This window comes from Acomys russatus, chromosome 6 (assembly GCF_903995435.1).
Source record: "Acomys russatus chromosome 6, mAcoRus1.1, whole genome shotgun sequence".
In the NCBI taxonomy this organism is placed as follows: domain Eukaryota; kingdom Metazoa; phylum Chordata; class Mammalia; order Rodentia; family Muridae; genus Acomys; species Acomys russatus.
This window is the reverse complement of record NC_067142.1, coordinates 30,597,553-30,624,046: the sequence shown is the minus strand read 5'-3', so window position 1 is coordinate 30,624,046 and position 26,494 is coordinate 30,597,553. Positions and strand designations below refer to the sequence as shown.

The 26,494-nt window shown below is 49.2% G+C and overlaps 1 protein-coding gene across 2 annotated transcripts in view; it reads left to right on the top strand.

Annotated features, from left to right (window-relative positions):
* The first annotated feature begins 1,195 nt into the window (after positions 1-1,195).
* The window catches only part of Rassf5 (Ras association domain family member 5), a 65,796-nt gene continuing 40,497 nt past the window's right edge, over positions 1,196-26,494 (top strand). For both annotated transcript variants that reach the window (XM_051147343.1, XM_051147345.1), the window contains exon 1: positions 1,196-1,687. In XM_051147343.1, coding sequence (XP_051003300.1) covers positions 1,243-1,687 — 445 coding nt within the window. In that variant the 5' untranslated portion in view covers positions 1,196-1,242. The remainder of the gene's footprint in view (positions 1,688-26,494) is intronic.

Below are 26,494 nucleotides of genomic sequence, written 5' to 3'. Positions count from 1 at the left end.
AGCCTTCCATAGGACACAGGTTCAAAAACCCAAAAAGCCCACAGCCCCACCTGCTGTCTCTCCCTTGAGATAGGGCTATGGACAGGCCCACTAGTCATTATACCACATAACTTTCTTTTTTTTTTTTTTTAAAGATTTATTTGTTTATGTATATGAGTGCACTGTCTTCATGCACACCAGAAGAGGGCATTAGATGGTTGTGAACCACCATGTGGTTGCTGGAAATTGAACTCAGGACCTCTGGAAGAACAGCCAGTGCTCTTAACCACTGAGCCCTACCACTATCTCTCCTCTCTCCAGCCCTGCCACCAGACCCAGTGTGTTTGGGGGGGGGGGCGCGGAGCGGGGAGGGGAGGAATAGGTCTGGTCACTTGTTCAAGAATTAGGTCTGTCTGTCTGTCTCCCTCCCTCCCCATCTCTCTCTCTCTCTCTCTCTCTCTCTCTCTCTCTCTCTCTCTCTCTCTCTCTCTCTCTCTCTCTCTCATTACGACTTTCAAGATGGTGGCAGCAGAACCTTAAGCCACACAGGAACCTATGGAGCAGCCCTTGGTGCTGGTAGGATGCGGGCGTCTCTACCTCCTAACCCCGCTCAGGTGAACCTTCCATGCCAGGAATAAAGGAGGTGTTTAGGGGATTGGCATTTCCGCAGGCGATTACTCCGGCCCTAAGAAGGGGGTTTAGTTCGGGAGGAAAGCTCTCCTCCACCCATGGGGCACAGATCTCTCTCACGATCACGCATCACCAAGGGTCATCCAGATCACCAGCCGCTCTAACCCCAGTCTTCGGGGATGGGCAGCCTATGCCGCAGGGGTGCGAAGGGATCTAGCCAGCTTCCCACAGCCAGCTCCTAGAGTCCTCGGTGCGCCTTAGTGACAGCGGCTGGCTAGCTCCCGCCCCCCGGACCCCACCCGGGTTCCAAAGCCCTCCCCCTCCCACCTGCTCCCCGCCCTGCCGGTGTCAGGGCGTGGGAGACGCAGGAGTGGACGAGGCAGAGCTAGAGGCAGAGGCCCAGGAGCCTCGCGAAGCCTCACGGACGCTGGGACCTTCGCCGCCCCAGTCACGGAGTAGCCGGTAAATCCACTCGGCTCCGGCCCGCAGTCACGCGTGTTGCCCTTCCGGCCTCTCCGTGGGCCCCGCCCCGCCCCGCCCCTCCCGCTGCGGGCCCTTTAAAAGCGCTCTCCGCGGGAGCCGCCCCTTCTGTCCGCCAGGCTCGGGAGCTGCAGCCTCCTGCCAGCCTTGGCCATGGCGTCCCCGGCCATCGGGCAGCGTCCCTACCCGCTGCTCCTAGATCCCGAGCCGCCGAGATATCTGCAGAGCCTGGGTGGAACCGAGCCACCGCCACCGCCCGCCCGGCCGCGCCGCTACATCCCCACGGCCCTGGTCTCTGCGGCCGGGGCGTCCGACGGTCGCGGCGGCCGGAGGAGTGCCCGGGGGGACCCCGAGCCTACGCCCCGGGACTGCCGACCCGCTCGCCCTGTCCGGCCGGGTCTGCAGCAGAGACTGCGGCGGCGGCCTGGGTCGCACCGACCCCGCGACGTGCGGAGCATCTTCGAGCAGCCGCAGGATCCCCGCGTCCTGGCCGAGAGAGGCGAGGGGCACCGTTTCGTGGAACTGGCGCTGCGGGGTGGCCCCGGCTGGTGTGACCTGTGCGGACGAGAGGTGCTGAGGCAGGCGCTGCGCTGTGCTAGTGAGTGAGGGCAGGGGAGGTGCGCGGGGTGAAGAGCTCTGAGCCTGGGAGAGGAGGCCATTGCCTCTCTTGTAGCCAACTTTAGGCAGGCAACCTTTGGGGACAGCTGCTGTCCACCGCCTGGTATCCTTTAGTAGGTGCCCACTGACCAGATGTAGTTATACGTGTACAGTTGAATATCTTGGAGTGGGGGTGTGTGGTTGTGCCTTCTCCCCTGAGTGCAGGCAAGCTTGTTTGCAGGTTAGTATTGATGGGTCTCCACAAGGTCATTCGGTCGTCTTCCTTACACTTTCTTCTTCCTTTAGTTGTAAGTTGTTAGAATTGGGTAGGGATGTTGATAATGAAGTTAATATGTGACCCTTACTTCGAGTCGATGGGGGAAACGGCTTGTTGGTCACCTCTGGTTTTGCCCGGGCCCTTCCTCCTAGGGTAGATGTTAGCACAGGAAGCCGGGTTAGGGCTTTGAATGGGAGCAGGCTGTGAGGTTGAAAGATGCCAAGAACACCTGCACCTGAGGCCCCTTCTGCCCTCCACACCTGGCCCCTTAACCCTTGGCACTCTGCTTTCAGTGGTTGGCTTCACCCAGCCTCCTCCTCCTCCTCTTCCTTCTCCTGGGCCGCTGTGTCAGTCTTCCATCGCTAAAATCACTAACCTTCCTGCTGGCTCCTTCCCCAAGGCATCCCTAGTTACCTGCTGGTTTCTCTCAATCCTGACTGAAACACTGGGCGCCAGTATAGCGTTTCTGAGCGAATTCACACTCTTAGCCTATTACTACTTCTCTCCAACGATGCGACTGTGTGTATTCCTTTAATATGTCCTTGCCCATGTATCTTGCTGTTGCGAGAGTATGGATACTCACAGCCATGCATGTGTGTAGCTTCTTTAAACATGTGAAGCACACAGCACCATGACAGTCTGCAGCAATCATCTGTGGAAGTGGATGGTGGTTCTGGTCACATCTCTTGGTGACGGGCCTTCCCCAACTGTAAGGCCCACAGAGTGCACCCCTGGACAGCAGCAGCTAGCTCTCCCTACCTTTTCTCTTACTGCACTCCACAGCAGACCCCCTCTCAGCAGCTGCCAAGACTGAAAGGGAAAAGTGGGTGTGGTCTTCCCACCATCAGCACCCCTCCCCCTCCCACATTCAGGTGCCTGTTCAGGAGAGAGCTGGGCGCATACAGCCCTGCGGCCCTGCATGGATGCGCTGCTGTCCCTTGTAGGTGCTGCTGACCTGCAGGAAAAGCCAATGCAACTTACCTTTGGCTATGCGGCTAGTGTTCCCTCCCACAGTGTTCCTGGGTGCCTTGCAGGACCCACTAACTCTGTACACAGGGAGAGAGGCAGTGCCTTCCTTGTTATGGATTTACTTCTGCTCAAATTCCAGAAGCTGCACTGTCTGTGAAAATGAGCTTGCTGCACTTTCTTGCTTTGTGTTTAGCCTTTGCCGGACCACGAGTTCTCCACCGAGTTTGTGATTTTCTCCTAGCTAGCCACAATGGTGTGGTGGCGGGTGTCTGTGCAGTAATCCATGACTAAATGAGCATCCTCAGGCCTCATTAGCATTGTTTACTTCCCTTGCTCCGTCCCTAAATAGTTTCCAGCAGTTGGAAAATAGAGACCACAGGCAGGACCTCTGACCTGCGCCTTGCTGAGGTGCTCTCACCCTCTTGGGTTTCTGTGGCCCCTGTGCTGTGGTTTTGTGCCAGCCAGAGATGTCTGAACACTAGAGAGGCTGCCTAACTGGAGTCAAGAAGCCACAGAAAGGAATCTCTGTTTGTCGTTTTTAATATTTAACTAACTGTGAGTGTTCGGCTGACCAGGAGAAGGTTGAGAAATTTTTGGTGTGCAGGACAGATTCACCAGGCATCTGCCGTGAAGCTGCGGTCCAGGTCCCTGAGATCGGTTTGTTTGTTTCATTTTTATTTTGAAAAGCACAGGTCGGAGAAGGAACTTTTAAAAGGGGCCCTCCAGCTGGGGGACGTGGCTCAACTGGCAAAGCAAGCGTGAGGACCTGAACTTGGTCCTTAGAACCCATGGTACATGCTTGTAATCTCTGTGCTGGGCGGGGAGTGGAGACAGGCAGATTCCTGGCCTTTGGTGGCCAACTTTTGCCTACTGTACACATAGACACACATGCAGGCGCACGCACACACACACACACACACACACACACTCATATTGGAACCAAAGCTGAATCCAAGCTGTTAGTCTCTGTGTGGCCCCATGAATGTGTGTGTTGCCTTTACTTCTCTTTAAAACAATTGGGGATAACAATCTCATCTACTGCATCGTGTTAATGTGAGAATCCAATATATTAATCATAACAATCTCATCTACTGCATTGTGTTAATGTGAGAATCCAATGTATTAATCATAGACATGTAAGCTGATTAGAAAAGTGCTTGGCAGGGTGCACAATGAACATCCAATTAAATATAAGTGTTGCTATTGTCTCCTCCCCTTTAAGAGTTTTAATGGCTAGCTGGGGCTCACTATACCTCATAGTGTGGAGTATAGTTTTCCAGCTTTGCTTGGTTTTGGAGCCAAAAGGGGGAAGTTGGTAGCACATCTTGGAAGTTCCGGTATGAAGTGTCCTCTAGAGGTGGTGACACCTCTGCCTAGCATCTTTGTGTGTGTGTGGCGGGGGGCGGGGGGGAGTCAGCTTTGATGAAACCCACAGTCCACTGGCTGAGTCTCTCCTGTACCTGGCTCAGAGGTCGCTTTCCGGGTAGCAGAGCGCCATGATGGTTTCCGTCGACAGTGGTTGGAAACAGAGGTTTGTCTATGATGTTAATAAGACACAGAGGGCAGTGGGGCTGTGAATGGCATGTATGCTCAGGAGGCTGACACTGGGTGGGAGCCTGCGTGGCAAACAGGCTTCGATAAGGGACGTTTTAGAGAATTGCATTGCCTAGCTTAAGCTTAGTCCCACTTCAGGGTCTGCAGCTGGTTAACACTGCAAAAATCAAAGCTGACTCTCAAGATTAAGTCTGAGGGATGGAAAGATGGCTCAGCTGATAAAGTGCTTGCCGAGCAAGCAAGCAAGCAAGCCTAAGGACGTGAGTTCAGATCCCCGGCATTCACGTAAAAAGCCTAACCCTATAGTGCTCACTGGTAAGGCAGTGCTGGGGAGGTGCCTCGCTGGCCAGCCACTCTAGCTGTATTGATAAATTCTAGGATCAGTGAGAGATCCTGTCTCAAAAAAAAAAAAAAAAAAAAAAAATAGTGAGCAGTCGGGAAGAGACCCTGTGTTGACCCCTGGCTTAACACCCACAACACATGCACACACAAAATCAAATTTGTCAGATAGAGAAGGTGCAAACAGAGGGAAACAGCAGAGGTAAGAGTCTGCAGAACGGAGGTGCTTTGTTTTTGGGGTGGGGTGGTAATGGTGAGGCACTAACTCCAACATTCCCAGAGAGAACCGTCAACAGCAAATAACCTGGGAATTTCTCCAGCCGCCTCTTGCCCTTTCTTGTGTAGAAGGCACATAAAGATGGCCTTCTGCCACTTGTCTCATTTGAGTGGGTGTGTGAACCATCCTGGGCCAGGGCCTGGCCTGGCAGTTGGAGAAACCAAATGTAATTCTCAGCCAGGGAGGAGAGATTTTAGGGGTCTGCTGAAAGCTGTTGATACATGGGTGCCCCTGGTTTGTTAGCGCTACTTTTTAATCTATTTTATTTGGTTCTTAAGTCTCTACCTCCCTTCCGACCCTAAATACCAGGTAGGAGAGAAAGAAGGTTAGTGGGTAGAGAGGGCCTAGATCTCATTAGCTACTTCCTGCTGGCTAGGGTTGTCAGGTTCCTTGGGGCAAGTCCAATCTTTATAGTCAAAATATCTCCAGCTTCTCATCACATGTAACACAGCAACCAGCAGCAGCAGGTGAGGAAGTGTCAGCTGCCATCTTCTCTCTCGGAGCACCTAAACCCCCCCCCCCACGCCCACCCTGCCTAGGTTCTGGCATTTAGTCCTTCTCCGGAATCCTTAGAATTAAACTATCTGCATCTGGAAAAGATCATGCCCCTTCTCAGAACTGCTGTGGACAGGCCTAAAGCAGCCCCGTATCCTACACCTGGGATTAAAACAAAAACATGGCCTTTAATCCCAGCACTCAGGGAGGGCGGAGGCAGGCGGATCGCTGTGAGTTCAAGGCCAGCCTGGTCTACAAAGTGAGTCCAGGACAGCCAAGATAACAAAAGAGAAACGCTGTCTCGAAAAACTAAAAATAAATAAATAAAACAAAGACAGGTTTACATAACATAACTGAGGTTTTAAAGACACCGGAATCTCTACTACACTGCTGCATCCAGGAAAGAGACCCTCTGAAAAAGGGGATGGGTGGCCATGAGTGTAAAGTCACTGGGATGATAGGTCTGAAAGGGGGGCCCTCCCTGGGACTCTTTGCCAGACTCCTAGGACCCTGTCTTTGGCCACCCCCACCCACCCCTACCCCACTGTGGCGGATAAAGATCTTCGTAGAAAGCATCTTCACAAGTGCCCCTTGCTGATGGCTTCCGTGTCTCCTCAGGGTACATGGCGGCTGTTTGCCAGGGTACTCAGTGGTGCTTGGAAGTAGCTTGTGTTTTCCTTAGTTTAGACTCATATTTTGTTTGGGGAGCTAAGAAGCTTAGGCACTAAAATTGATGTTTTGTTGTTGAAGATGACAAGGAAAACACCCAGTTTTCTCCCATCCTGGCTCGAATTAAAGTCTTCCTAGGAAAGGCCCTTTTGGAGTGCGTGTTAAAAGACTGGGAGCGGGCAACAGGGTACCCTGACTCCTCCAGCCGGCACCCCTAGTTTTCCATTCTTCCCGCTTTCTCCAAAGATGAAAACAAGGGGATTAAATGTGGGCCAGTTTCAACCCCCATTCATCAGAGCATGAAATTCAATAATTATGGAATACAGGGGCTTGAATTCCAGGTATAGTCAAAGATGATTAATGGCGCTTGTCTACAGCCTAATTAGACTTGGTAATGAATGTGTGCATTCGTCTGCCGAAGCCGTGGGTTATTCGAATGGCAGGGATTTGATGAGGTCTGGGGCTGGGATCTTTCCCTTTCTCCAGACTCACTCTTGAGCCAGCCAGTGCCAAGCTTGGCAGGTAAGCCCTGAGTGACAAGGAAAACCAGCCTCAGCCAGCCGGAAGGACCCTGCCTGGCTGGCAGACTGAATCCTGGGAGGGTGTGCTGGTCAGGCTTGGGCCAGGCCAGCTGAGGTCTGAGAATGCACACAGGACGTTTCACGTGCCAGCAATGCCTCTGTCCTGAGGAACCTCACTTCCATGCCTGCTGCCACACTCATCCTCAAAATAGCCTCACGAGGCTGGAATGTGGGATGTTTCTGCCAAGCAGTTACCTGCCTGGGGCTTTCTTGGCCAGCCTGCTAGCAAGAACCTGACCGGCCTCCAAGGCTTTGAGACCATCTCAGGCCCTCAACGCGGTCCCCCACTTTGGGCCCAGTGCCTAGCACCTCTCTCACAGGCAGCCACCAGACATGACAAGGTGGTGTGTGTGTCCTACCCCGCCTCCCAGGAACCTCACTGGCTCTCCATACTAAGTCCTCACTCCTCAGTTTCCCATAGAGGGTGGCTGCTTGCCTCTCTTGCCCTGCCTGGGGTATCATTTAGACTGGTGATGGGCCTGTAAACATCTCAAGCCCTTCCTGTTCGCATTCCAGAAATGGCAAGGCTCTTTGGAGGGTGAGTAGTTGTGGGTGTGCAAAGCATGTAAACGCCCTGGCCATTCTGTTCTTGGCCCTGGCTTTAGTCAGTGACAGGCGCCTCTTCCCAGTTGACAGATCCTGGTCTGTACTGCTGCAGGCTACTTCTGCCTTCTCAGATGCACGGTCTTACTCTTGGTCCCTGCTGTCTGGAGCCACCCAGCCCTCCCACAGGGCTCTGTTCCAGCTCTCCCCCACTGGGTCAGGAAGTGCTCGCTGCGGCTGACTCTGCAAAGGCCAGCCCCGACTTGGGAGATGGCTTTATATTTAGTCATATTCGATTTTTTTCCAGGCATTCTGGCAAGTTCCTCTCTCCCCTCATGTTCTGAGTAGGAGCTCCAGGTTGAGAGGGGAGCGGAGCCAGACTTGGGACTTTGGGGAGAGAAGGAGGTGACTAAGGAGATGATGCCAGGTTTGTCACGGGCTACTTTCCCTGGTGGCACTGGTCCAGTGGAATCAAGTCTGTGCTGGGAATAGTCCAGCATGCCTTGCCCCAAGGCCAAGGGTTTCTTATCTCAGACCCATGCCAGTACTATGTGGGTCTTCTCTGAAGCATACAGACACTGTGCTGAGGAGACATAGGCAGAGCCTGGCCTATCTCAAGACCTCTTCATGGTATGTTCATTGGCAGAGTGGGCAGCACGGTTTGTGCTGGGCCTGTCCTAGCCTGCTTGTGGCTGCTGGAGTGGAGGAAGGTCAGGAGACGCATCCGCTGGGAAATCTGAAGTTGTGTCTCCTTTTTTCACTTTAGTTGGGGAAGGAGGAAGTACAGTGAGGTGTCTCTTGGAACCATGGCACATTCTCAATGCAGAATGATGGGCTGAGGCTCGGGGTCTGGGTGACCGATGGAGTTGAAGTGTCACATGTTTTCATAAGGATGTTCATACCTATATCCAATGCCTTGGCTGCAGTTGAGGACATCAACAGAAAAAGCATGAGGTAGCATTACACAGAGGGCCGGTCAAGGGGTGTTTAATATTTAGGCTATGCATTTCCATGGGTCACTGGACAGGTGGGTGGTGTATGTATGACACTCAACAGTGACAGGAGGCTAGGTCATAGTTATTCTTTGGTAGGTGACCTCTGCCATTCCCAACTCCCTGTTTCTTGAATGAACACATTTCCAGGTCTTCAGTGGATGTTGGCTGGAGAAAAATGAAAGCTTGGAGCTGGTCAGATAGTTTACTATGTAAACTATTTGTTCTACGAGCATGCTGATGAGAGTTTGATTTCTGGAACCCACAGAAAAAGCTAGGCATGGGGCACACATTTGTTTTTGTTGTTGTTTTGGTATGGTTTTATTGGTTTTGTTAGACATGGTTTCTCTGTGTAGCCTTCGGCTGTCCTGGACTTGCTTTGTAGACCAGACTGGCCTCGAACTCACAGAGATCCACCTGCTTCTGCCTCACAAAGTGCTGGGATTAAAGGCGTGTGCCACCAGGCGTGGCTTTTTTTTTTTTTCTCAAAGATTTATTTATGTATGTATTTTATGTATATGAGTGCTCTGTCTTCATGCACACCAGACGAATCAGATCCCATTACAGACGGTTGTGAGCCGCCATGTGGTTGCTGGGAAGTGAACTCAAGACCTCTGGAAGAGTGTTTACAGCTCTTAACCACTGAGCCTTCACTCCAGGCCCCAGGTGGCACATGTTTGTAATTCCAGCACTGTGGGGACAGAGACAGGCAGAGTCCTGGAGATGCTGGCCAGCCAGCAGAGCCTAATCGGTGAATCCTGGGTCTCAGTGTGAGACCCTGTCTCAAAAGACAAGGTGGATGGTTCCTAAGGAACAATGCCTAAGGTTGTTCTTTGGCTTCTATATGCACGTGCACATGTGCTTACATACACAGAAACATAGACATACATGTATATGACACATACAAACACACACATGAAGAAAAGAGAATGAAAACTGATCGTACACGAACTTTGATGAAACAGGCTCAGAAAAGATGGCTCTAAAACTAAAGCAGTGTTGTTTGTGGTTTTTGAAATTAAATAATTAAATTAAAATTTTAAATATTTTATTTAATTTTAATTTATGTGCATTGGTGTAAGGGTGTCAGATCTTGGAGTTACAGACAGTTGTGAGCTGCCATGTGGGTGCTGGGAATTGTACCTGGGTCCTTTGGAAGAGCAGGCAGTGCTCTTAACCTCTGAGCCATCTTTCCAGCTGGTGGTTTAAAAAATAAAAACAAAACCAAAATTTTTGAAGAGTTGTGGTAGAGGGCTTGCCTAACACATATAGGGCCGTGAATTAGATGGATTGTCACCACTGCCACAACAGTACTGCAGTATGCGCACACCTGGAAGCCAAGAGCCTTAGCCCTGCAAAAGAACAGGAAAACTTAGGTCCTCCCAGGGTTGTCTGCTGCGAGCTGGCCCTGGGAAGCCATCCTCACTGAATTTGCCGAATCGTGACATGAGTTCGGGGAACCTATCTTAGAGAAGGTGGCGGAGAGTTCAGGAGCAGAAGGGACTTGAGTCGAACTTGGCTGTGTCTGAAGGCTGTTCATGTTCAGCCTGTGTTGGGCGCTAAGTTCTGCTGTGAGGAGGCTATCTCACAAATGAAGGGCCATGACATTCTACAGGATGACCCAGAATCTAACACAGCCTTTTGACTTCCAAACTAGTATCATTGGTCACATAGTTTATTAAGTTTTCTTATTTGTGTGTCTCTCTTTCTTAATAAATGTTGACATGTCCAAAACACTATTTCTAGTAATAGCTACAGGAGGTTTAAAAAATAAAAGGAGAGTAAACTATGCGCAAGCTGCAGTTTCCATCGGTGCCTGGGTAGTTGAGGGTTGGCTGTACACAGCCTGTCTTCCCACTTAGTTTCTAAGTTGGTCTTTATCATGTGCAAATCATGAGATCTTTAAATCCTAGAGTAGAGACGAGTGTCCTCCCACTCCAGCACACATGTGGTGATAGGTGTGTGCATGGGATGGCATAGACACACATAGGCATGTACATGGGGTGGGTGTGGACACACATAGGCATATACATGGGGTGAGTGTGGACACACATAGGCATGTACATGGGGTGGGTGTGGACACACATAGGAATGTACATGGGGTGGGTGTGGACACACATAGGCATGTACATGGGGTGGGTGTGGACACACATAGGCATGTGCATGGGGTGGGTGTGGACACAGAGGCGTGTGAATGGGTGGGTGTGGACACACATAGGCATGTGCATGGGGTGGGTGTGAACACACATAGGCATGTGCATGGGGTGGGTATAGACACACATAGGCATGTGCATTTGATGGATATAGACACACATAGGCATGTACATGGGGTGGGTGTGGACACACATAGGCATGTGCATGGGGTGGGTGTGGACACACATAGGCATGTGCATGGGGTGGGTGTGGACACACATAGGCATGTGCATGGGGTGGGTGTGGACACACATAGGCATGTACATGGGGTGGGTGTGGACACACATAGGCATGTGCATGGGGTGGGTGTGGGCACACAGGCACATCTTTTGTGTGTTGTAGCTGTCGGAGTTCATGACACAGACCAGCCAATAACCAAGGTGAAATTATGCAAACAGAATCCTGTAGAGACAGTGGCAGCAGAACAGGGCTGAATAAAGACTGGAAAGTTAGCCATGGCTGCTATGCAGACCTCTGGCTTGAACCCCAGACAGCGGGTCTGCCGCCCACTTTCCTCATTCACTTGGATGAGTTTTCCATGCAAGCTCAGTAGAAGCTGGAGGTTTGGTGGTTTCTGTTGTCGTAATCATGTCCTTTCTGTAACAGTGGAAAGTATTAAAAACCCAGAGAGCCTCTGTGCTGCCTTGTCCAACCACAGGCTCCTGCTGTAACCTGAGAGCTCGGGTGCTCTCCCAGAGTGTCTGCCTGCTCTGGCGATGACTGCTTCGAGAGCAATCCCTTTTTATATAAGTAGCTGTTTCAGGGGCGGCTACACCCTACCCTAAACCTGTAAGACGGTGTAGGCTGTTGTGCCTACTTTTGTTGACCCTTGGCTGGACTTTACTTTCAGCGTGGATGGAGATCTTTAGCCCAAGCTTGGACGTTAGGGGCAGCAAGAGGTCATCATAGACACTCCCCTGCTCCAGGTAGACCTCCCAGGCCAGCTGTAGGACACCTGTCTCATTTCCAAAGGACCAGGCATAAAGATTTTAGAACTTGTGTGTGGGCCCCAGATTTCATCCAGAATGCTGAAAGCAGCAAAAGAAAATCCCAAACCAAAACAAAACTTTGTGCTAAGAGAAGTGAAGCCATCCTAAAGCAGAATGGGAAGGACTTCTCCTTTTACATATATTAAAACTCCCAGCCTCAGGTGCCCACCTTTCCCAGCTCAGTAGTGGCAATGCTGCCCTCACTGTGCTGGCCAAGGCCAGAGTTCCCAGACCCTCCAGAGGGATAGAGGGCCTCAGAACCAGCTCTTGATGGTCCCAAGTGATATCTTGAGATGTCACAGAAGACCTGGACTCACAGCCTTTTTCTGGTACAGAGACTGCTTGACCTGCTAACAGAGAAAAAGGCTCAGTGTCCAGGCCTGAGGAAGGGTGCCCATGTGAGGGGAAGTGCCAAAGTAAGTCTTAGTACACACCATCCAAACACGGGCGAAACTCTAATTATTTCCAAGGTTGTTCTTTAAAACACAATTTCCAAAATTTCATGGAAGAGACACCCCTGCTGGGTGATCCCCGCACTCCCCACAATCCCCCTCTCCCAGCACTCATGAGGCAGAGGTAGGTGGATCGCTGTGAGTTCAAGCCCAGCTTGGTCTACAAAGTGAGTCCAGGACAGCTGAGGCTCCACAGAGAAACCCTGTCTCAACAAAACAAATCAAAACAAAAAAATGATCCCCCCAAACTTAACAAGGATACTTAGCCCCTCCCACATACTGCATACCTGTGTACAACAGCGCTTGGCTGCATCTCAGAGCAGCCAGAAAAGGGCAGCCCTTTGCCACAGGCTTTAGCTAGATTAAGGAAGCTTGACTGGATGAGCAGTTAGTCCAAGCTCTTCTCTCTTAAGAAGGGACAAAAATATATTTTCCTTAAAGTATATACAATTGTTAATTTTCTGTATTCTTCCTCAAGCCATACAAAATGATGAAAGACAGAATGAGGCAGGCTTCAGAAGGGAGGAACGCAGACCCCCCTCCCCAGAGAGCATTAAAACCACGAGGAGACACATAAAACAAGGGTTGGTGTTTGTTCAAAACCAACGAACTCAAAGTCTGGGAAAAATACTTTCTTGGAGTTATTAAAGATTGATTTCAGAGCCCCTGAATGTTAGTCAAATATTCTGCCACAGAGCCACACTCTGGGTCCCAGGAAGACCGTCTTGCTTAATTGCCTAGGCTGGCCTTGAACTTAGATCCTCCTGGCCCAGCCTCCTGAGTAGCGGCGATTGCAGGCATGCGGCATGGGGTTTCTATATTAAATAAGGACTTGTAACTACCTGCTGCTGTTCTGTGCAGAGTACGGAGGCCCTCTGTAGGACACGTGGGCCAGACAGACCCTCCTAGCTGGATTTCTGTGAGGATGGTGGAGGATGGGCAGGTTCCTTAAGGTTCAGAGTCAAGGTTTTCTTCTTTGAGTAGGTCAGAGGATATGACCTTTGGCCTATGACCTATGTGTGTCACGTTGGGGGAGATGACAGTACAAAGAAGTTGAACCATAGAGGACACCTGGAGCCCAGTGCCCGCTGCCTGGCCTAGCACAAGATGACCAGGGTGGTTCCACACAGGCCCAATCTTCTGAAGTTCATTCTCTGACTAAAGGACAAGTCTTTGTCTTTCCCTGCCTCTGCCTGGGGAGGATGGGTCCAGTGGGCTTCCCAGAAGACTGCTGCCACCCTGGTACCAGCTCTCTGACTTGACCTGGGCAGCTAGGTCTTCAGAAACTCCTTCATGAGTTTTGGTTTCTTTTGGGTCAGAGTGAGGGATATCCCTTGAGCTCCATTGTAGGCCCAGGGAACATTTCTGTCCTTAAGTGGGAACCCATCGTTTTCTCTTTCGCTTCACCCCCCAATCCCCCCCCCCCCCCCGTAGCTCACAGGACCACATTTTTCTGCCTGTCTTTTCCCTCTTCCCAGGTATCTGGTCTAAGATAAACGCTCTGACCTCCTCAAAGCCACACAGCTCTCTCACGACCTCCCTCCCCACCCTCTGCTAAGCGATATGAATTTAGCAATATGAATTAGCTTTGGGTGGTCCCTTGGGAGCCCTGATATTCAGCTGGTAAAGCACTATTAACCCACCACCCCCAAAAGCAATCCATTAGTGAGATCCTAGGCTGGGCATGTGGTATGAGGTAACCGATGACTTTGGTCGTCGCTAGGAACTTTGAAGACATTGATTTCTCAGACTCGCAGGCATGAGTGAGGCTGGGGCAGGCTCTCCTGCAGCCTGGTTGGTGGGGGCACTTTTATCTTATCAAGCTAAAAGCCCAGGAATAGAAAGTTTTCCATTGGAGGAGGTGGCGGGGACAGGATCTCAGCTAAGGAGGCGACATCCATGAGGTCTCATGGTACCTGCCTGTTTCTGGTCACAGGAAGCCTAGAGCCTTCCACTGGACCAGTGACTCCCTCTCTTGGCAACCCCACCTTGGCGCCAGACCTAGAAAAGAGCTATTGATCTGCAGACATCTTAGAATGAGGGAGGGCCCAGATGAGGAGGTGGTGGCTGCCTGCTTCAGCACAGTCACCGTGTGTCTCCAGCGGCTCTTCCAAAGGCTCCCGAGGAGCCACGAGCTGTCAGAAAAGCTCCAGACTCCACAGAGGCTCTGCAGCAAGACCTTGGCTCACGGTAGGTGCCTGCCCCTCTATCTGGAGACACTCCAGACCAGAAAGGAATAGATATTTGGGTTTCCAGGCCTCTGTCGAGTGGCTTTTCTCATGGAAAAGGAATGTGGGATCCTTCAGGCAGCCTGGCCCTTATTACCGAGCTCAGCACCATTTCTTGCTCCCCCGACTCTGCAGAGAGCAAGGGGTGCTGTCACCTTGCCTGAAGGAAGCTTAGCAGGCATGCCGGATGGGCACAGTCATCCTGGTTCAGAGGCCCTGTTTCAGCTGTGGGTTTTAGTGCGGCTTTGAATTAGGCCTGAGTAGCCATTGGGACCAGGATTCCTGATCCAGCAGAGCCTGGCTCCTTGGAGGGCTGCTGTCTCCCATTCTGCCTGTCTTGTAGTTTGTAGGGTAAATTGTGAAGCAGGAGTGAGGACCTAAGGGTAGGAACTGGTCCTGGGCCAAGCTTTTCCCACCTGTGTGGCTAGTGAAACCGCAGCCAGTGAATGGTGTGCTGGGCTGGAAGCTGCTGGGTGGAGCTGTTCTGGAAAAAGCCTGCCTTCAGGCAGTGACTGGTCAGTTCCTTTCCTTTCCTGACTACTAATTAGGATGAGAATAGTCCTTAGCTGGAATAGAGGGATAGAGAAGTGGATGAAGGTGAGCAAGAGAGGCAATAGTAATTCATTCACCCTCCACTATTTTCTGGGGCCCACAAAGGCTGTCTGTGGCAGCAGAGGACCAGGGATGGATCTGATGGAGGCTCCGCTTTCTAGCCAAGCCTCTTCCTGCTAGGTCACATTTTCTCTAGCATCTGATACTGTTGTGGGGGCCATCTGCAGAAAAGCAGAAGCATTCACGTTTATTTTATTTTATTTTATTTTATTTTATTTTATTTTATTGTATCTGTCACTTGCTCCAGATCCCTGTTTGAAGGAATGGCAGACGAATTAGTCTTTCAGAGTGAGGCAGTACAGAGAAGTAAGGCCCTTGTCAAAGGTAATGGCCTGTTGGCTGTGGCTGGGACCCTTTGCCCCTGGATTCTGCTGGTTGCACTGCTCTGTAGCGGTTTCCTTCGGTGGTTGGAAGCCTGTGGAGTACACTGCCTTTCCTCAGGGCGCCCTGCCCCATTTCTCTATATTTCTCAATATGTTCAGAGATAAGTGGAGATTCCAGGTAGTCACAGCATATCTTAGAAGTGGAACTAAAACTAAATGCCATATCAGGACCAAAATTTTGAAATCAAAATTGTTTAAGTAATATGGTCTTGACCATGGCAAACAATTTTTCTGGCTAAGGCTTTATCTTTTGAGAAATGGGAATTTTATCCTCATCAACAGCCAAATACATACTCTGTGATAAGAAAAATGGCTACTGAGTTTCTTGACTTCAATGAGCAGTCTCTCTCTCTCTCTCTCTCTCTCTCTCTCTCTCTCTCTCTCTCTCCTTACACACACACACACACACACACACACACACACACACACACACATACACACACCCTTGTTCCCTTGTTTCTTTGTTATTCAGCCCAGGGAATTACCAACTGAATAAAAATCATTCAGGGTTATCATGGCAGCATGAAGTTCAGCGCCAGTGTTACACCTCACCCATAATGATCTGCTTTCATTTTTGTCAGCATTTCTACTTGACTGTTGAGAGAAGGGTGCTTAGAGATGTGGGAGCCGTGGACTTCTGTCTCTGCCTTCCTCACAGGACTTCCTGAGCAGCTGGGGCTTTAGCACTGAAGAAAACAGATACAGACTCAGGTGAACTCACACGTAGTTGCTAAAGCCACTTCCTGGCTGTCAGGCCTTTTCTTAAGCAAAGTGATTTCCCTGAGCTTTGGTTTTTCCAAGTCTCCTTGGGCACTCCTGTCATTAATGTTCTCAGACAAGCACTCTGGACAAGCCTCCGACATGGCTGTCTGCTCTGTCTTTGCATACAGGTCAGTGTGGACATCTGCGTCTCAGGGGTAGTAGGCATAGCATTTTGAAGGTTGCCCCGGCAGAATTGCAAGAGTGGCAGCAAAATCCGAAGGCATCTTTTCTAGAAAAATTCCTGTTGGTGTGTTAACTACAGCAGAGAATCAACAGACAGAACTAGACGGGCCCGTGGTGCAAGATCAGAAACTGAGCAAGTGTGTCAGTGTGCAACAAATCTATCATTTGAATGGCCTGCTAAAGTGGGGGGGGGGTTGAGTGAGGGGCTAGAGAGGAGCAGAGCCTGGTCTCTGTAGAAGCCCTTGTGGTCCTGGCTACAGTGAGTAGCTGCAAGGAAGCTTCTGTCTCCAGCAGAGAGGCTGGCCACAGATGCCATCTATTTACTTTTCTCTTCACTGCAGAAGTGTGCGGCACCCTCTGGCAATCAGCACTTGAGTGTCTATAAGTGACATAAAAGCAGGCATGGAAAAAGAAAAAAAAACAGTTGGGACTGGAAAGATGGCTCAGAGGTTAAGAGCATTGCCTGCTCTTCCAAAGGTCCCGAGTTCAATTCCCAGCAACCACATGGTCACTCACAACCATTTATAGCGAGTTTGAGTGCCCTCTTAGAGTATGCAGGTGTACATGCAAGTAAAACACTATATACATAATAAAGAAATCTTTTAAGAAAGAAAGGAAGGAAGGAAAGAAGGAAGGAAGAAAAGCCAGTTGGGTATAGTAACTTGGCTGTCCCATAAAGGGACTGGCTCTGTCTGTTCCTGACTATGAGTAGCCCCCTGACTCTCAGGCCAGGCTTGCCTGTACACATGTGCTTCTGGGGACACTCAATGCCTGCACATCTGTACCTGTTTCTTCTGGTGTCCTGAAAGCTGCATGTACCAGACCAGATTCCTTTCAAATCAAACTTGGTTGGCTGAGGTTGGTGGGTCACTACCAAAAATGTGCTGCAGGTTACCGGAGGGTTAGGCTACCCTCTGCTCCCTCTCAGAGATGGTATCTGCTTTAGAGAGAAAGACAAAGTAGAACAAAATGCCCCTTGCTTTTTTCCTCTTTCCATTCATACCCCTCACTCCTTCTCTCTCAACTCCCCCATGCATCCCCTCTGTCTTCTTGGGGGCCCCGGGGAAGGCAGTGAGGATCCAGAGCTTGGGTGGGACCTCTGCTGCTTTGTCTCACTTACACCTGCAGTAGGGTGACATATACTAGAACAAGGGAGGCCCTGGGAGGGGCCGGGGCAGAGAGAGCAGCTAGAGCAGTGGTTCTCAACCTTTTTAACGCCGTGATACCCCTAATTACAGCTCCTCATGTTGTACTGAGCCCTCAACCATAAAGTTATTTTTGTTGCCACTACATAACTGAAATTTTGCCACTGTTATGAGTTGTTAATATCTTACATGCAGGATATCTGGTATGCAACCCCTGTGAAAGGCTTGCTTGACCCCCGAAGAGGTTGTAGTCCATAGACTGAGAGAACAGCTAACCCGCTCCACACTGGCTTTAGAGACCATGCACTGGTTACTTTTTGCTCTGTTCTTTAAACTTGTCTACTGCAGTGCAAAAATATTTTCTTTTCAAGGTGCTCTGGTAACTGGATCTCCTTTTTGTATGACAACCCAAGCAGGATGTGTCTGTACTGAACTCTTTCTTTTGTTCTCTCTCTCTCTCTATGAAACCTTTTCATACACTTCTTCCTGTTACACAGAATCTTTGGATGTCATGCGCTGCCTTCTGTGGCAGCCTTGGTCTGTGGCAGGCTGTCAGTAAGTAGACACACAAACGGAAAGCAGGTTAAAAAACTAGTCAGGTTGGGAACACGGAAGACAGAACTGCATAAAAAGGCTTAATATTCTTCCTGAGGACGTGTGTCCTGATGGGTGCGCACTGGCGCTGCCTTGTTCAAGCACTGTTCTATATCGCTGCCCTTCTCTCCGCATGATCGCACTATAAACATCTGGACCTTCAGACCTACCTGTCCTTACCCCAGCACTGCATCTAATGGCCACTGTCACAACAGTGCACTTCATGAGGCCACAGCGCCACAGCATCGGGAGACCAGTGAATAGGGTCACGTCTCTTTAAGATTCCATTAGGAAACACTGCAGCAGCATGTGAAAAATATAAATATACTCCCCACATATAGCCAATTCAGAGATTAAGTAAAATTGGAAATAGTTTAGCAACTCTAAGAGGGCTGACTCCATTACAGATTGATTTGTCTGCTTTACTTTGAGTCTATGCATTAAGCCCAAGCACTCGACCCATGAGCTAAAGCTGGAGCTAATTTTAGACAACTTGTGAGCATTACAGTTAAATCTGTGTCAATGTTATGAAATTTAGAAGCACCCATAAAATACAGAAAAAAATCAGGGGATGAGAATGAGACTCCTGGAATTCTCCTAGCAGTTAGGACTCTCTGAAGTAGGACACCTGGATCACCAGAAAGTTATCTACTCTACCAAATCTGTTTATAATTGTACACACACATATTCACAGGCATATACATACCTACACACACATGCACATAGGCATGCACATACATGTGCACACACACATACATGCACACACATGTGCACATGCATACATACATACATACATACACATGAAAACACACACACACACACACGGCATGCTTCAGGGTAGAGTACTCGGTAGCAAAGGAGCACAGGACTGGAGTGAAGTCAAGGTGACCTGTGGTCCCTCTGCCCGCAAGTCACTGACACACGGTAGATACTGCTGAGTCCCTTCAGCTCTTTGCATCTCCTGTCTGAACTTGCTGTGGGCTGAGCTCTCTCCTCTTTTTTAGTCCATCCTACCAACCCCCCCCCCCATCTCCAGCCTGGCCTAAGGTGGTGCCTGCCCTCTATTGGTGGTGTCAGTCTGGGAACATGCAGTTGCGTTGGTGATAGATGATGAATGCGCAGGCTGAGAGGCACACCCATTCGCCCACACCCACTCACACCCACCAGCAGGGCAAGACTCTGCCTCTGTAGGCCTGCCTGCGAAGCCGGCTTCTGCCAGGCCAATTGTGTGTATCTGGGACAAAGGTACAGGAGAGATACATCCAGCATGCCTGGCAGTGTGGCAAGAGGCCCTCACGAGGAGTTAGGAACAGATGTCAAATGTAGGACAGTGTCTGAGGAATCTTGATATCTAGTTTTTTGTTTTGTTTTGTTTTTTTTTTGAGACGCGTCTTACTGTATGTATAACCAAAGCTGTCTGAATTCACCACATAGCCCAGGGCTGGCCTCTACACATCGCCCTTTTTAGGATTAGAGGCTAACAGCACCACAGCCGGCCCAGATATCTGCTTTAATATCTGCTGAGCAACAACCCAGGAGATCTTTTGCCTCTGCTTTTTTATGCAAAAAGGTTCCTTACGAAAGAGTATACATGTCAACCTCACCTAGTGCTGCCCAAGCAAAATGGAGTCATTGGGAGTGAATAGCAGCCATGGTCTTGGAGGAGGCCTTGGAGCCCTCTTTGTGCCTTAGTTTCCACATGCTCCCCAGCAGCACCCTGCTTACTCTCCCTCCTAAAGCGTGGTCCTTATGATCTGCTTCAACAAAGTCCACAGTCTTTCTGCTTTACATAGCCGCTGGGCAGCAGAGCTGAACCAGGCCTTGCTTATTTACAGAGATAGCATGGCTCTTCAGCCAGTTGCCGTCTTGCCTATCTGTGAGACATTCAGCAACTAATGTTTACTGTGGGATCCCTGACCCCCATATCCCTACCATGTGTGCATGCATGTGTGTGTGTGTGTATGTGTGTGATATGTCCGTCTGTCAGTCTGTCCCATGCTTGGGGTATTTAATGGGCTTGTTGGGGGTGATCTGTCTTCCGAAACAAGGAGGTACAGTATGTGGAAGACGGGGCCTCATGCTCCTTCCTGGAAAGGCTGAGATGTAGGTGTCCCAGACTAGCTGTCTGACCCTGGGAGTAGGAAGATTCCATCCTCTTGTTGCTGACCTCATGAGGACTTTAACTAGGTATGTGAAAAATGTATAGAGGCTCTGTTGATTTTGGCTGGGGTTGCAGACACTCCAGGCCTGGCCGCTGTAGCATGCCTACCTTTCTACTCACCCAAAAGACCGATTCTTCTATCCTCCTGCCTCACTCCTTTTGACCAGCCACAGACAGAAGGAGCAGACAGTATACCATGATGAATGGGGAGTTAGTTAGTGTACACTGATGAATGGGGAGTTAGTTAGTTAGTGTACACTGATGAATGGGGAGTTGGTTAGTTAGTGTACACTGATGAATGGGGAGTTAGTTAGTTAGTGTACACTGATGAATGGGGAGTTAGTTAGTTAGTTAGTGTACACTGATGAATGGGGAGTTAGTTAGTTAGTGTACACTGATGAATGGGGAGTTAGTTAGTTAGTGTACACTGATGAATGGGGAGTTAGTTAGTTAGTGTACACTGATGAATGGGGAGTTGGTTAGTTAGTGTACACTGATGAATGGGGAGTTGGTTAGTTAGTGTACACTGATGAATGGGGAGTTAGTTAGTTAGTGTACACTGATGAATGGGGAGTTAGTTAGTGTACACTGATGAATGGGGAAGTTAGTTAGTTAGTTAGTGTACACTGATGAATGAGGAGTTAGTTAGTAGTGTACACTGATGAATGGGGAGTTTAGTTAGTTAGTGTACACTGATGAATGGGGAGTTAGTTAGTTAGTTAGTGTACACTGATGAATGGGGAGTTAGTTAGTTAGTGTACACTGATGAATGGGGAGTTGGTTAGTTAGTGTACACTGATGAATGGGGAGTTGGTTAGTTAGTTAGTGTACACTGATGAATGGGGAGTTAGTTAGTTAGTGTACACTGATGAATGGGGAGTTAGTTAGTTAGTGTACACTGATGAATGGGGAGTTAGTTAGTTAGTTAGTGTACACTGATGAATGGGGAGTTAGTTAGTTAGTGTACACTGATGAATGGGGAGTTGGTTAGTTAGTGTACACTGATGAATGGGGAGTTGGTTAGTTAGTTAGTGTACACTGATGAATGGGGAGTTGGTTAGTTAGTGTACACTGATGAATGGGGAGTTAGTTAGTTAGTGTACACTGATGAATGGGGAGTTAGTTAGTTAGTGTACACTGATGAATGGGGAGTTAGTTAGTTAGTGTACACTGATGAATGGGGAGTTAGTTAGTTAGTGTACACTGATGAATGGGAGTTAGTTAGTTAGTGTACACTGATGAATGAGGAGTTAGTTAGTTAGTTAGTGTACACTGATGAATGAGGAGTTAGTTAGTTAGTAGTGTACACTGATGAATGGGGAGTTAGTTAGTTAGTGTACACTGATGAATGGGGAGTTAGTTACGTTAGTGTACACTGATGAATGGGGAGTTGGTTAGTAGTGTACACTGATGAATGGGAGTTTAGTTAGTTCGTGTACACTGATGAATGAGGCGTTAGTTAGTTTAGTTAGTGTACACTGATGAATGAGGAGTTAGTTAGTTAGTTAGTGTACACTGATGGAATGGGAGTTCGTTAGTTAGTTAGTGTACACTGATGAATGGGGAGTTAGTTAGTAGTGTACACTGATGAATGGGTAGTTGGTTAGTTAGTGTACACTGATGAATGGGGAGTAGTTAGTTAGTGTACACTGATGAATGAGGAGTTAGTTAGTTAGTTAGTGTACACTGATGAATGAGGAGTTAGTTAGTTAGTTAGTGTACACTGATGAATGGGGAGTTAGTTAGTTAGTGTACACTGATGAATGGGGAGTTAGTTAGTTAGTGTACACTGATGAATGGGGAGTTAGTTAGTTAGTTAGTGTACACTGATGAATGGGGAGTTAGTTAGTTAGTTAGTGTACACTGATGAATGGGGAGTTAGTTAGTTAGTTAGTGTACACTGATGAATGGGGAGTTAGTTAGTTAGTGTACACTGATGAATGGGGAGTTAGTTAGTTAGTGTACACTGATGAATGGGGAGTTAGTTAGTTAGTGTACACTGATGAATGGGGAGTAGTTAGTTAGTGTACACTGATGAATGGGGGTAGTTTAGTTAGTGTACGCTGATGAAGGGGAGTTAGTTAGTTAGTGTACACTGATGAATGGGAGTTAGTTAGTTAGTTAGTGTACACTGATGAATGGGGAGTTAGTTAGTGTACACTGATGAATGGGGAGTTAGCAAAACTCCTCTGAACACTTTAATTTAGCAGAAGAGGACCTGACACCCAAGGAAGTCATAGTTAGAGCTGGACATGGTTACACATGTCTGTAATCTCAGCACCGAGCAAGCTGAAGCAGGGATAGTGTGAGTTCAATCAGGCCCAGCATGGACTACATACCAAAATATGTAAAAATCTGAGTATACAGCCTTCTACAGAGCTGATAACACCTCCTGTGGTTTATTGAGCACCTAGTAAGTACCAGGTGCCATTGGGTGTTTTATTTAAACTTTCTCTACTTTTTCAGAAAATTTCCCAGCAAAGAAGCTATTATCCTAATTTCTCACAAGGATATTGAGGCTAAGTGAGTTAAATTTTAAGAGGAACTGTGCAGACATCTCATACCCGGGTAGAGGTAGGCTTCAAGTTCAAATCTGACTCACGTGACTCCAAGGGCAACTCCAGTCACATCCACCCCCTAAGTGTTCCAAAGGCTTCCACCCGATCAACAGCGGATGAGTGATTGCACTGGGGAGCCCCCCCCCACCCGTCCATCCTGATGCCACTAGAGGCAGGGTGCAGAGGGCTACCTCCTGTTAGGCCAGACTACAAAGCACTCCTGACTCCTTGCCTTTCCCCCAGCCACCCCTCCCTGTACGGTCCCATGCAGGATGGATCCCACCCCTGGCCTCCAGGAGGAGAGGAATGTGGAGGAAGTGATAATGATGAGTATATTACCGCATGACCGAACAGGACTGCCGCACAGAAGCCACGCATGATGGATCTGTACACCCCAGCTGTCACCTGCTGCCAGTGAGGCTGACAGCGTGTGACTGTGACACTCTTTGCTTCACAGTTGCTCTAACTTGAAAGTAGGGGTTGACCAAAGGAGCTGAAAACTCATGTCTGTACAAAAACCTGAACATGGAAGCTTCTAGCAGCTTTACTTAGAACTACTAGAACTTGGAAGCAACGAAGATATTCTTCAAGCAGGTGAAAAATAAACATGGTACATCCAGATGATGGAGTGTCTATCATTAGACAGTAAAAGACATGCAGCTGTCAAGGCCATATAAACAGAGGAGACTTAAATGCAGCTTGTGGGGAAAAAAAAAAAAAGCCAATCTGATGGGTTTACATATTATGACAATTTTGTGACCGTCTGGAAAAGACAAGACTGTTAGAAATTAGGGGATGGGTAAATAGTCAGAGCATAGAAATTTGGGGCAGAAAAACTACTTTGCCATAACCATGAGTGCATGTCCAGAGCCACAGAATGGGCAGCATGAACGGGGCCTCTGGGTGGTGAGAAATATGAGTGTAGGTTCATCAGATGTAACAAACGCCCTATGTGTGTGTGTGTGGTGGGGGGGGGGGAGGTATTCATCATGAGGAGGCCATGCATATGCAGGGGAGGGTTATAAAGAAGCCGTACTTCCCATTTAACTTTACCACAAACCTACAACTGCTCCAAGATACCCTGCTTTTAAAACTACGGAAAGTACATTGTGCAGCACAGTATGGACTGTGTAGGTTGTACAGAAGCACTCTCTGGCAGTGAGTAGTGGTACCAGCCATCACTACGTTGTGGCCACCTGGTTTTTCCTTCTTCCCGGTGTCCTGGTTAGGGTCACTTTTTGTGGGGTGGGCAGGGGCAGGGGTTGTGCTCTGCAAAAGCCACAGCTGGCAGAGTAACATCTGCATGAGGCAAGAAGGGAAACTGGGTGCTGGAGAGATGGCTCAGTGGTTAAGAGCGCTGCCTGCTCTTCCAAACGTCCTGAGTTCAATTCCCAGCAACCACATGGTGGCTCACAACCATCTACAGTGAGATATGGTGCCCTCTTCTGGTGGGCAGGCATACAAGAAAGGGAAATACTGTATACTTAAAATAAGGCTTTAAAAAAAAAAAAAGAAGAAGAAGGAAAATTAGTTCAGCACAACTTAGTAACTGGTGCTGGTTCAAACTTCTAGAGTCTGATACCAGACAGTTTATTTTAGGCATATTTAAGTACGGTAAAATTTGGGGGTGAAATACAATCCCATGTGCACAAGGAGGTATAATTACATCGAAACTCTTCTCAAACTGCATGTCGCTTCTTCTATGAAGATTGGGTTCTAGAAGCAGGTTGCATGTGTTTTCTTAAAGGCCCAGGGGAGGGTCTGGTGTGGTCTTGGTATACAGAGAGCATAGCGGTCATCTAGACTATCAGGTATCTCCGGTCCTGGTTGTGGGAGCTTGCTATAGCCTGGCCCTACAGATAGCACACATCCGCCAGGCTATTAGCCATGGCCATCCCCAACCTCCTGGGTGGGAAAACATGTAGCACATCTTTTCCCTTGGAAAGACAACCTGTGTGTTTAAGATTCCTGGTTTCCTAAAGCTATCTGTGGGTGCAAAGACATTGGTGCTCCCAGGAGCATTGCAGGAGCTGGTACCTCCCATGCCAATAGAATGTTCCCTCACATCCCCACACCAGTTTTTGCGACATTTCCTGGGGAGATACGACAGTCTAGCACCCCAGAAAGGGAACCCACAGCATGACAGCATCACCAGAGGCAAGCTTGGTGGACCACTGAGTTTTTATTGGGGCCACTAGTAAGAATATGGATGGGGGGCTGCTTTAACAGGAGCGGTGATGACTCAGATGCAGCAGGCTCGCTGAGAAGCCTCCCCTGACGCAGGTGACAGGTTAAGAAAGCTGCGTCCTTAAACTCTGGGTCCAGCTTCCAGGCAGCCAGCTGGCTAGGAATCTCCTCTCTGTCAGAGGGTGATCAGTCTCCTGCCCTGGCCAGTTTTCTGCTTCTATAACACAGGGGCAAGATCCTGCTAAGTCTCATGGGCACCGCAGCCCTCCCTCCTGGAGGGAACGTTTCAATTCAGAGGAAATAGCACCTCTCCTGTGATCGTGACTGTGACCAACAACTTTCTTTTTCAAAACTAGAACAGAATTTTAGAAAATAAAGTCCACAGGGGGGTGGGTGGGGGTGAGAGATTAGAAAGGCAGCCCCAGGACAGCAGAGGTGCCTCTCCAGGAAGGTGACCTCATCTGGCTTTAGCAGGCACCTGATGTATCCTCCTGAGGAGCTGAGACCTGGGCAGCTTGCCTAGACTTGGGGGTGGGGGAACGGCAGGGGCTCTGAGGAGGCGTCAGGACCTGTTGCTTCAGGCCTCAGTAGAGGCCTGGAGGTTGGCAACACTGATGGGATATGTATAGACAGGCTTTTGGATGGATGCCATGGCCGCTGGCCACACTGGCCTCGGGTTTTAGCCTGCTAATAAGGACAGCTGGCATTTATAGAGCCTCGGTGTATATTGGTAGGGTGCTACTCACGTACAGTCTCACCGAGTTCAGCCACGCTATGAGGTAAGTACTGCTGCCACCACCGCTTAACAGATAGGGAAACTGAGGCATGCAGGAGTTAGCACAGAAGCTGGCACTCTAGGCTCTCCACTCCAGCTAAGAGCAAAGCATTCCATTCCTCTGCTGGCACTACCAATTTATATAAGACTCCTTTGCGGCCGGGCGTGGTAGCCAAGACAGCCACCCCGACCTGTTCAGGGAACCAAGACAACCCTCGCTCACTTAAGACCTTCTGTAACTCAGAGTTCCCGCAGCCTGCTATTTCTTCAGGTTTCCCTGGAGTGCCGGATACATTATTTTAAAACTAAAAGCTCCCCGTGTGTCTGGCGAAGTGTTGGTCAGGCTGGATTGCCCACCCATAGCCTGGTAGGGTGAGAAGGAAGTTCACACAGCGGAGCAGAGGAAGGAGGAGCTGGGTGGGGGTGGGGTGGGGGTGGGGAGGGGATATTTAGGTTGGGCCTTTCAGGTTCCGGGCTAATTCTATTTTTTTTTTCTTTTTTTTTTTTAAGATTTGTTTATTTATTATGTGTACAGTGCACATCCGATCACATTACAGATGGTTGTGAGCCACCATGTGGTTGTTGGGAATTGAACTCAGGACCTCTGGAAGAGCAGTCGGTGCTCTTAACCACTGAGCCATCTCTCCAGCATCCGGGCTAATTCTAGACATCAGAACTCCCTTTAATCCTCAGGATGGCTCTGTGAACGGCCTATGGTGGTTCTTATTTTATAGTTGAGGTTAATGCTCAGAGAATTTCAGCTTACGCCCTGTCACAGAGCTATTGAGGAGAGACCAGAGGCCACAAAAGTCTCTTCTGGCTCTGGTATGCCATGTATAGGCCAGGTAGGGCCGGTCCTGACATATAGAGTAGAAAGTAGGGGACAGTGT